The 11,520-nt window shown below is 50.6% G+C and overlaps 2 protein-coding genes across 2 annotated transcripts; one reads left to right on the forward strand and one right to left on the reverse strand.

Annotated features, from left to right (window-relative positions):
* Positions 1-441: 441 nt before the first annotated feature.
* On the reverse strand, positions 442-5,937 carry cdc42se1 (CDC42 small effector 1). The gene is made up of 5 exons (XM_079749828.1): positions 5,706-5,937; positions 3,438-3,617; positions 3,199-3,300; positions 1,396-1,531; positions 442-1,285 (listed from the first exon to the last, which is right to left on the reverse strand). The coding sequence occupies exons 2-4, from the start codon at positions 3,555-3,557 to the stop codon at positions 1,463-1,465; spliced, it is 291 nt and encodes a 96-aa protein (XP_079605954.1). The 5' UTR covers positions 3,558-3,617; positions 5,706-5,937; the 3' UTR covers positions 442-1,285; positions 1,396-1,462.
* mllt11 (MLLT11 transcription factor 7 cofactor) lies at positions 5,160-11,214 on the forward strand. The gene is made up of 4 exons (XM_079749827.1): positions 5,160-5,177; positions 6,349-6,459; positions 8,291-8,460; positions 10,296-11,214. Coding segments are annotated over exons 1-4 (378 nt in total). The 5' UTR covers positions 5,160-5,176; the 3' UTR covers positions 10,392-11,214.
* The last annotated feature ends 306 nt before the right edge of the window (positions 11,215-11,520 follow it).

An 11,520-nucleotide genomic window follows, 5' to 3' on the forward strand; every position in this document is an offset into this window, starting at 1 on the left:
ACCACACTCCACCTTACTGCACCTCACTCCACCTGACTCCACCTCACTCCACCTGACTCCACCTCACTCCACCTCACTCCACCTCACTCCACCTGACTCCACCTCACTCCACCTGACACCACCTCACTCCACCTGACTCAACGTAACTGCACCTTGCTCCACCTAACTGAACCTTACTCCACCAAACTGCACCGTACTGAACCTTACTCCACTAGTTAGGTTAATGACTAACCAGTGACTCCTCCTCCCCAGACAGAGGAGTTACTGGGTTAAGGGAGCAGGTCCCTGTTGTTTATAAACCACCACAACAAAACAGCTAACACAACAGCTAACACATCAGCTAACACAACAGCTAACACAACAGTTAACACAACAGCTAACACAACAGCTAACACATCAGCTAACACAACAGCTAACACATCAGCTAACACAACAGCAGTGAAATGCTCTCATGAAGACAGCCTTTATCCACACCTCCCCTCCCCCCAAAGAGTCTTTCATTACTAGTCCAGTAGTCCGTCTGTCCTCCAGTAGTCCTTCTGTCCTCCAGTGGTCCTTCTGTCCTCCAGTGGTCCTTCTGTCCTCCAGGCACTGTGGGGGTCTGTCCAGGGGGGGGGGGACACGCAGTGAGAGGAAGATGAAGAAGAAGAGGGTCCGGGATGGAGGGCCAGGGTACTGGGTCCATGAGAGACCGGGAGAGACCAGGACGGACCAGGAGAGACCAGGAGAGACCAGGAGGGACCAGGAGAGACCAGGAGGGACCAGGAGAGACCAGGGTTGTCCAGGAGAGACCAGGAGAGACCAGGAGGGACCAGGAGAGACCAGGAGAGACCAGGAGGGTCCAGGAGAAACCAGGAGGGACCAGGAGAGACCAGGAGAGACCAGGAGAGACCAGGAGAGACCAGGAGGGACCAGGAGAGACCAGGAGGGACCAGGAGAGACCAGGAGAGACCAGGAGGGACCAGGAGAGACCAGGGTTGTCCAGGAGAGACCAGGAGAGACCAGGAGGGACCAGGAGAGACCAGGAGAGACCAGGAGAGACCAGGAGGGACCAGGAGGGACCAGGAGGGTCCAGGAGGGACCAGGAGGGACCAGGAGGGTCCAGGAGAAACCAGGAGAAACCAGGAGGGACCAGGAGGGACCAGGAGAGACCGGGAGAGACCAGGAGAGACCAGGAGGGACCAGGAGAGACCAGGAGGGACCAGGAGGGACCAGGAGAGACCAGGAGGGTCCAGATGTTTGGAACAGGATTGCATCCAGCAGGACCAGATGTGTGAATGCAGAACTGTTGAATACACACAGAGTACAGTAGGGTGTGTAGTGTGGTGTGTGAAGTGTAGTGTAGTGTGTCGTGTGTCGTGTGAAGTGTAATTTGTGTGTAGTGATTGTTCTTACCAGCAATAAGAGATGTGTAGATATAGATATAGATATAGGTGTGTATCTATATCTATATCTATATCTACTATAAGAGACTGTTTCTGCCGTTCGTGGGGGGTCCTTTCGACCGCATCTGTTCCTGCATCGACCCTGACTACACACGCACACACACACACACACACACACACACAGACACGCACACACACACACACAGAGACACAGCACGCACAGGTTAGTTAAGGTGTGTTTCCATGTTCTAGTGTTATATGGACGTGCTCGGCGCTGGGTCTCCTGGCAGGAGGAAACCTAATAATATTCCTCTGTATAATACTTCCTGTCCGCCACTTCCTCCCTGGGACATGAACGGAGCATGAAAACATTCCCTCCCCCACCCCCTCCCTACCAAGGGAGGGGGTGGGGGAGGACTTTACACTGAGCTCCTCATAGAGACCTCCTCCCTGCTCCTCCTCAGAGACCTCCCTGCTCCTCCTCATAGAGACCTCCCTGCTCCTCATAGAGACCTCCCTGCTCCTCCTCAGAGACCTCCCTGCTCCTCCTCATAGAGACCTCCCTGCTCCTCCTCAGAGACCTCCCTGCTCCTCCTCATAGAGACCTCCCTGCTCCTCCTCAGAGACCTCCCTGCTCCTCCTCAGAGACCTCCTTGCTCCTCCTCAGAGACCTCCCTACTCCTCAGAGACCTCCCTGCTCCTCCTCAGAAACCTCCCTGCTCCTCCTCAGAGACCTCCCTACTCCTCAGAGACCTCCCCGCTCCTCCTCAGAGACCTCCCTGCTCCTCCTCATAGAGACCTCCCTGCTCCTCCTCAGAGACCTCCCTGCTCCTCCTCATAGAGACCTCCCTGCTCCTCCTCAGAGACCTCCCTGCTCCTCCTCATAGAGACCTCCCTGCTCCTCCTCAGAGACCTCCCTGCTCCTCCTCATAGAGACCTCCCTGCTCCTCCTCAGAGACCTCCTTGCTCCTCCTCAGAGACCTCCCTACTCCTCAGAGACCTCCCTGCTCCTCCTCAGAGACCTCCCTGCTCCTCCTCAGAGACCTCCCTACTCCTCAGAGACCTCCCTGCTCCTCCTCAGAGACCTCCCTGCTCCTCCTCATAGAGACCTCCCTGCTCCTCCTCAGAGACCTCCCTGCTCCTCCTCATAGAGACCTCCCTGCTCCTCCTCAGAGACCTCCCTGCTCCTCCTCATAGAGACCTCCCTGCTCCTCCTCAGAGACCTCCCTGCTCCTCCTCATAGAGACCTTCCTGCTCCTCTTCAGAGACCTCCCTGCTCCTCCTCATAGAGACCTCCCTGCTCCTCATAGAGACCTCCCTGCTCCTCCTCAGGGACCTCCCTGCTCCTCATAGACCTCCCTGCTCCTCCTCAGAGACCTCCCTGCTCCTCCTCATAGAGACCTCCCTGCTCCTCCTCAGAGACCTCCCTGCTCCTCCTCAGACACCTCCCTGCTCCTCCTCATAGAGACCTCCCTGCTCCTCCTCATAGAGACCTCCCTGCTCCTCCTCATATAGACCTCCCTGCTCCTCATAGAGACCTCCCTGCTCCTCCTAAGGGACCTCCCTGCTCCTCATAGAGACCTCCCTGCTCCTCCTCAGGGACCTCCCTGCTCCTCATAGAGACCTCCCTGCTTCTCCTCAGAGACCTCCCTGCTCCTCCTCAGAGACCTCCCTGCTCCTCCTCAGGGACCTCCCTGCTCCTCATAGAGACCTCCCTGCTCCTCCTCAGAGACCTCCCTGCTCCTCCTCAGAGACCTCCCTACCCCCCTGTACAGTGAGCTTCTCCTCCCTGGAGGAGGGTCAGAGGTCTTACCGGTCCGTCGGCCATCTCTCCAGAGCCGATGTGGGTGAGGTGCATGAAGTTGGTGGGCTCCCCGATCATACTGAGGTCTATCTTCGGCCTCCTCCTCCTCTTCTTCACACACAAACACACACACACACATACACAGGTTATCGTTATGGCACACACACACACACGCACATGTCTTCATGTACTCAAACGTCTGCGTGGGCATTCGTGAGGGTGTTGTCGATCTGTTGTGTAAACATCACCTGTGGTTGCGTGGCGACCACGCAGCATCCCATCTTGTGCCAAAACTCGCTCATCCCGAGACTCCGCGACACCCGGAGCGCCACGCTGGGGTTGGTTTCCGTGGCGACGCTGTGGGGCATTCAGCTGCTGGAGTCAGGTCATGGGATGTGGTTACCACGGCAACAGGGAAACAGGAATTCCTGCGGAGCATGAAGCCCTGCTTTTATTTTCACATTATCCTATTCATATATTTAGATGTAAATATAACCGTCTTTATGTTTTCAAATGGCAATATCATTGTTATATTTATATAAATAAATAGTGTAGGGTAGAAGACGGCCTAGACTCTGGTCTAGAGTAGAACATGGTCTAGAGTAGAACATGGTCTATAGAACAGTAAAACATGGTCTAGAGTAGAACATGTTCTATAGAACTGTAGAACATGGTCTATAGAACAGTAGAACATGGTCTAGAGTAGAACATGGTCTATAGAACAGTAAAACATGGTCTAGAGTAGAACATGGTCTATAGAACAGTAAAACATGGTCTAGAGTAGAACATGGTCTATAGAACAGTAGAACATGGTCTATAGAACAGTAGAACATGGTCTAGAGTAGAACATGGTCTATAGAACAGTAGAACATGGTCTAGAGTAGAACATGGTCTCGAGAACTGTAGAACATGGTCTAGAGTAGAACATGGTCTAGACTATTGAGTAGAGTAGAGTAGAACATGGTCTAGAGTAGAACATGCTCTAAACTCTAGAGTAGAGTAGAACATGGTCTAGACTATAGAGTAGAGTAGAGTATAACATGGTCTAGAGTAGATTAGGAGCAGTGTGTGTTGAGGTACGGAGCTAGCTGATAATGGAGGAATGTGAGGAGCGACAAGCAGATTCTTGCTCTGCGAACATAACCACAGTCATGCTAATGCTATTCAAACTGTAGACCAATAGAGTAATGCTATCCACTGCTAGCATTAACACTGAGACGTGCTAATGCTATTCAAACTGTAGACCAATAGAGTAATGCTATCCACTGCTAGCATTAACACTGAGACGTGCTAATGCTATTCAAACTTTAGACCAATGGAGTAATGCTATCCACTGCTAGCATTAACACTGAGACGTGCTAATGGTAATGCTAATTTTTAAAATATTTTCAATTACAAAAACACACACACACAAACACACACACACACACACATTTATATATCGACACACACACACACACACTCACCTCCCTAATGACTTCTCTCTGTACTGTCTAACCCCTACCTGCTCCTTAATGACCTGTCTCTGTACTGTCTAACCCCTACCTGCTCCTTAATGACCTGTCTGTGTACCGTCTAACCCCTACCTGCTCCTTAATGACCTGTCTGTGTGCAGTCTAACCCCTACCTGCTCCTTAATGACCTGTCTCTGTACTAGTTAATATTTAGAGTTGGTTACTCGTCATTCTACTAAGCAGAGGGTTGTACTTGATTAACTCAGTTTATCAGTCTGTGATGAAGACCGTGTGTCTCCATGGTTACAGTTGTCTTGGCAGCCTTTTACAAGAACATGATTGGACAAGAAGGATGTCCTCTTTGACTCCAAACCACACTGACCAAATAAGGACTTCTCCCCAACATACCTCCAGACAGAGACACAGAAGGCTGAGGAACGAGGCGGCTATGGCCGTAGTCCAGCAGACCCCATCGGTGGAACTACATCAGAGTCAGCCTCCATCAGACAGCCGCCCACATCGCTCTCTATTACAGTAGGTCTACACTAAAGTACAGTAGACCCCGGTTCACAGGGGACCCCTGCCCCCATGGTGTACAGTAGACCCCCTCTGCGGTGTACAGTAGACCCCAGTGTACAGTAGACCCCCAAGTTTACAGTAGACCCCCGGTGTGTACAGTAGTGTACAGTAGACCCCCAGTTTACAGTAGACCCCCGGTGTTTACAGTAGTGTACAGTAGACCCCCCAAGTTTACAGTAGACCCCGGTGTGTACAGTAGTGTACAGTAGACCCCCCAGTTTACAGTAGACCCCCCAGTTTACAGTAGACCCCGGTGTGTGCGGTGTGACCTATGAGCCCAGGGCTCATCTCTGACCCCAGGGACCCCGAACGGCTCAGCAGTCGGTGGGTTCACCGTGGAGACCTGAGCGAGTCGCCTACTAGTGACCATAGTTTGGATTCGCCGTCGTTAAGTTGGAGATGTCGTCTGTTTTTTATATCATAATGATTTAAAATAACCTATAAATGACCCGTTCAAAGAAGAACCAGAAGCGTTCCGCTCACCGGACCAGAAACAGTTGAACCCGGTGACGTCTCCTCTTCCTCGTTCTCCACGGAGCAGAAACGCGTTCCGCTCCTTCTCCCCGGCTCTGCTCACACTCCGAGAGGGTCCGAATGGTCCGGGTCTGGAGTATAGATCCTGCCGTTCGGTCGCGGGTCCTTGTCTCGAATCTCGGGTCTCGGATCTCTGGTCCGAGGTGTGGCTCCCGGCAGGTCTGGTCAGGAAGCAGCTCGTCACACCGAGGGGCTTTCTGCTCTGGAGCTGCCGGCACGATCCGTGGTAGAGCGGCGCCGCCTTGCGGCCGGACCGGGACCGGGACCGGGAGCGGGACCAGGACCTGGACCAGGTCTACTGTAGCCCTGGTCCAGAGTACTGTAGCCTCTAGCGGGGCCGCTGGGATCCACACACGCATCATATGTGGATGAATAGCAGACGTGTAGAGTTCAGGCTCAACACTGATTTACTTGGGCCTATCTTATCTTATCGTCCGCTGTCATGTTTTAAACCGTCTGATGTATTGATGATGCATTTAATTAATCGATGGTATCAGTGTGTTCCACTATGAGGCAGTCACGCCCCTCCGCCAATAAGATAACCCTGTATTCTGCTGTTCTGCTTGGACGTGGTGCGCATGCGCGCGCACAGTGACAAGGTGCGGCGGAGCCCAGATCCTCAGAATCCCCCCGGTCCCCCACAGGCTCCCATCCCTTCCTCAGAACACCAGGACCCGGACACACTCACACCCAGCAGAACCAGGTGAGGCGCTTTTTAGACCGCAAACCCACACAGGCACAAACACACAAACACATAGACACTGACACACGCAGACAATCACCGACACACACACGCACAGACAGACACAGACACAGACAGACACACACGCAGACACACAGACAGACACACGCACACACACACAAACACACACACACACACACACACACACACACACACACACACACACACACACACACACACACACACACACAGACAGACACACGCACACAGACACAGAGAGACAGACACACACACACACACACACGCACACACACCTGCTCAGCTGCGTCACATCTTGAAATCTAGGAGAAAAACGGTAAGGAGCGGCAGACCTCCGGAATACGGGCCCTCGGGTACTGGGGTGTTGGTCCATCAGGGGCGTGTGGACCAGCGTCGTGTTGCGGTGTTTTTCTTCATTACCGTTGGGCGTTTACCGACGACCCTCGCGCCCCTGGACCAACGGGCCACCCATGCTCACTGTAGGGCTAGCCAACAGTGAGCATGGGTCGCAGGTTTTCGGTTTTAAACGGGAAGGGGGGTCGGAAGGTTCCCCACGGGGGGCGGTGGTTGGTGTACGGGCGGACAAAGAGGCGCGCGCCCCCACCCCCCGGCTCCAGGAGCAGATTAAATTAGACTCGTCGCTCTTTTCTGCTCATGTTCGTTAATAGAGAGTGACGTCATGACTCTGTATGCAGGTGGCCGCACGTGGAGAACCGTCAAAACGCTTCATTTGGAGCTAGTCTTATTTCCATGTCAGCATCCATCGTTTCGAGCAGTATTAATAATTTTGGAAACATTAATTAAATATGCACATGATATTACGACGTGACACAGAGCCAGACCTGGTTAATGAGGACTACCTGGATAATGAGAGAGACCTGGTTAATGAGAACGACCTGGTTAATGAGAAAGACAGAGAGACCTCTTGATACACGGGTCGTGAGGCCGACCCGGGACAGCAGGGGGTGGAGGGCCAGAGCAGCTCGCTCCACTCTGGACCTAAAAATAAGTCAAAAACAAGGTTTAAAATAACCGCCTGTTTACCCCGCGCTAGAGAACGTCCTGATTCACTCGTTCAAATCAAAACCATTCCCAAATCCCTTAGATTAACTCTACCAAATACATTAGATTAACTACCAAATCCCTTAGATTAACTCAACCAATTCCCTTTAGATTAGTTCCACCAAATCCCTTTAGATTAACTCTCCCAGATCCCTTAGATGAACTCTACCAAATCCCCTTAAAACTAGCTACCAGATCCCTTAGATGAACTCTACCTAATCCCTTTAAGACTAACTACCAGATCCCTTAGATGAACTCTACCAGATCCCTTAGATGAACTCTACCTAATCCCCTTAAGACTAACTACCAGATCCCTTAGATGAACTCTACCAGATCCCTTAGATGAACTCTACCTAATCCCTTTAAGACTAACTACCAGATCCCTTAGATGAACTCTACCAGATCCCTTAGATGAACTCTACCTAATCCCTTTAAGACTAACTACCAGATCCCTTAGATGAACTCTACCAGATCCCTTAGATGAACTCTACCTAATCCCTTTAAGACTAACTACCAGATCCCTTAGATGAACTCTACCAGATCCCTTAGATGAACTCTACCAGATCCCTTAGATGAACTCTACCAGATACCTTAGATGAACTCTACCAGATCCCTTAGATGAACTCTACCAGATACCTTAGATGAACTCTACCAGATCCCTTAGATGAACTCTACCTAATCCTTCAGACTGACTCTAGTTCTGACTCTCTTGGAGCCTGCTGAACCTGTCATGATTCTCGTTGGTTTCCAGGTGCAGACATGCTGGAAAAATCCAACAGCCAATATGACTCCTTCCTGTTCTGGAAGCAGCCAATCCCGGCCCCGGATCTATCGGAGCTGGAGGTTGCGATGGAAGTCAAAGCCGGCCACGGCCCCCCAGGATGGGACCGGACCGCCCTAAAGAGATCCCAGGAGGAGGAGGTACCTTAACCTGTTCCCTTAACTACATGAACCACTGACTGGCTAACTGGCTTTACAGGTTACCTTAACTCCAGTATCTAGTCCCTTAAGCCCCTCCCTGCCACTCAGCAGTCCTACCCTGCAGTGCTCCTGATTCCCTGCATGAGGCCATGAGTGGGAACAGGGATCTGCATCCAGGGAAATCTGGACCGAGCATTGGCCTGCTCAAGAAGTAGTAACATCAGAACCTAGCCTCATGTTTAAACAGAACCTAGCCTGGTGTGAACAGAACCTAGCCTCATGTGAACAGAACCCAGCCTCATGTGAACAGAACCTAGCCTCAAGTGTGAACAGAACCTAGCCTCATGTGAACAGAACCTAGCCTCATGTGAACAGAACCTAGCCTCATGTGAACAGAACCTAGCCTCATGTGAACAGAACCTAGCCTCATGTGTGAACAAAACCTAGCCTCGTGTTTAAATAGATCCTCGTGTGAACAGAACCTAGCCTCATGTTTAAATGGAACCTAGCCTCATGTGAACAGAACCTAGCCTCATGTGAACAGAACCTAGCCTCATGTGAACAGAACCTAGCCTCATGTGTGAACAGAACCTAGCCTCATGTGTGAACAGAACCTAGCCTCATGTGAACAGAACCTAGCCTCATGTTTAAATAGAACCTAGCCTCATATGTGAACAGACCCTAGCCTCATGTTTAAATAGAACCTAGCCTCATGTGAACAGAACCTAGCCTCATGTTCAAATAGAACCTAGCCTCATGTGTGAACAGTTTAAAGGCTAATGGGTCCTGCACTGTTATCCCAACCATTTAGCGTGAGCTCTGTGTGAAAGGGGCTCTAAACTACTTTAACCAGTTACCATACTACTTTAACTTTTAGCCTATTTACCTAACTATTAACATAAAGTAGTTACTTAAACTACTGTTGCTCGTTGCCTATACCAAATACTTTGAAACAGCTATACTTAATGCCTTTTAGATCAACTGTACCAAACTAGTTAACTCTTCATCTCTCGAATGTAAATTTATACACCTTAAACCTAATCCCGCCTTAAACCTAATCCCACTTTAAACCTAATCACATTTTAAACCTAATAACATCTTAAACTTAATCACATCTTAAACCTAATCACACTTTAAACCTAATCACATCTTAAACCTAATCACACTTTAAACCTCAACACCTAAAACCTTATCACACCTTTACCGCAACACCTTAAACCTAGTCACACCTAAATATATCAGCTCATACCTTGGTACGGTGATGATCACATGCAGGGCAGTGTCCGATGGAACTGACTGAATCAACACTAAATACAAGGATGCTGTTTATCCTGCCTTTATTCAACCAATCTATAACCAGGCAAGGTCATTCAGAACGGAATATCTTTATCTGAAACTGTTTGTCTGCTCCTTACCCTCCTCCTGTCTGTCTGCCCCTCCTCCTCCTGTCTGTCTGCTCCTCCTGTCTACCTGCTCCTCCTCCTCACCCTCCCGTCTGTCTGCTCCTTACCCTCCTCCTCCTGTCTGTCTGCTCCTTACCCTCCTCCTCCTGTCTGTCTCCTCCTGTCTGTCTCATCCTCTCTATCTCCTCCTCCTGTTTGCTCCTGTCTGTCTCCTCCTCCTGTCTGTCTCCTCCTCCTGTCTGTCTCATCCTCTATCTCCTCCTCCTGTCTGTCTCCTCCTGTCTGTCTCATCCTCTATCGCCTCCTCCTGTCTGCTCCTTACCCTCCTCTTTCTGTCTGTCTCCTCCTCCTGTCTGCCCCTCCTCCTGTCTGTCTCATCCTCTCTATCTCCTCCTCCTGTCTGTCTGCTCCTCCTGTCTGCTCCTCCTCCAGGTGGCGTGTGTGGAGTACTCCTCCTTCAACTACTGGAGGGCGCCCATCGCCGACATCGACTCCCTGATGGCCGACCTCGACCTGCTGCTGCTGTAGCTCCTCCTCCTCTTGCTCCTCTCCTGCTCCTCTTGCTCCTCTCCTGCTCCTCTCTGTCCTCCTCCTCTTGCTCCTCTCCTGCTCCTCTTGCTCCTCTCCTGCTCCTCTCTGTCCTGCTCCTCTCCGTCCTCCTCCTCTTCCTCCCTCTCTGAACGTTACAGATCTGCTCTTTATTTCCCTCCTCGAGTTAAATGTTGAGCTTTGATATCGGCCAATCCGCTTGGGAGACGGAGGAAGACATTTTAGGACGGCGTCCATTTCATGCCTAGAGTAGACATCGCGACAGGGAGGTTGCCATGGGAACTGACTTGTCATTATAACAAACCGGGGGTCCCTGTTTAAAACGAGTGAGCCTGCCTCCAGATCAAAGACTATTGGTCCAGAGCCGACTGGCTGACTGTCATTTAAGGGAGCGTTACAGTCAACCTTTTTACCAAAACATATTTTGTAATGAAAGGAGATTGCACACCATCATTTAGATAACTTGCAGCTGTTGGCCATCCTATTGATCCTTTTGTTGCCCTGACAACCTGCTGTTTTAATTTATTGAATCCTATTTGTCACTAGCCATCTCCATGGTGATCTGAGTGCAATGCCTGATGGGAAACGTAGTCACATGACAGACTGTTGAAAAGTGAATGTAATGTTGAGATCAAGTACAAATGGTAGTCCTGAGTTAATTTTGAACTCTGGTACTGGGGGAAGATGTTTAAAAAGGCGTGGCTGTAGAAGGTCTGTGTGCTAAACACGCTCACTGACACAAGTTTGGATGGTGAATGACTGGTTGGCATTTTGCACGTCTCAATAACAATAAAGCCTGTAAGCAACCGACCACTGTGCGTTTTACTCTCTAAGGCCGACACCAGACGGTGTCAACCCCACCCTCGCTGTTTATAAACACAGGCAGGCCCGAGGATCCATACTCATCACAACAGTGGTTTCCATGGCGAGCACTGGGCTTCACCTCTCAGCGGTACCATGGCACCACCCAAAACCTCCCAGCAACCCAACATTTAGACCTCAAAATAAAAACCACAAGGGGAAAGAACATTCTGGGATTGGTTTTAATATTTAACTTTCAAGTCACATGTTGGTATGCCTGTAATGACCAGACTTCCACAATAATACA

The sequence above is a fragment of the Pollachius pollachius genome (genome assembly GCF_949987615.1).
Source record: "Pollachius pollachius genome assembly, chromosome: 13".
Taxonomy (NCBI): domain Eukaryota; kingdom Metazoa; phylum Chordata; class Actinopteri; order Gadiformes; family Gadidae; genus Pollachius; species Pollachius pollachius.

Bases quoted from the DNA above. Each gene is read 5' to 3' on its own strand.
- cdc42se1 (XM_079749828.1), bottom strand. From the start codon at position 3,557: ATGCCCCACAGCGTCGCCACGGAAACCAACCCCAGCGTGGCGCTCCGG. The intron at 3,301-3,437 runs GTGATGTTTACA...TTGTGTGTGAAG, and splicing joins TGGTCGCCACGCAACCACAG to AAGAGGAGGAGGAGGCCGAA. The intron at 1,532-3,198 runs GTAAGACCTCTG...GTGCGTGTGTAG, and splicing joins GAGAGATGGCCGACGGACCG to TCAGGGTCGATGCAGGAACA.
- mllt11 (XM_079749827.1), top strand. The intron at 6,460-8,290 runs GTGAGGCGCTTT...GTTGGTTTCCAG, and splicing joins CTCACACCCAGCAGAACCAG to GTGCAGACATGCTGGAAAAA. The intron at 8,461-10,295 runs GTACCTTAACCT...CTCCTCCTCCAG, and splicing joins AGAGATCCCAGGAGGAGGAG to GTGGCGTGTGTGGAGTACTC.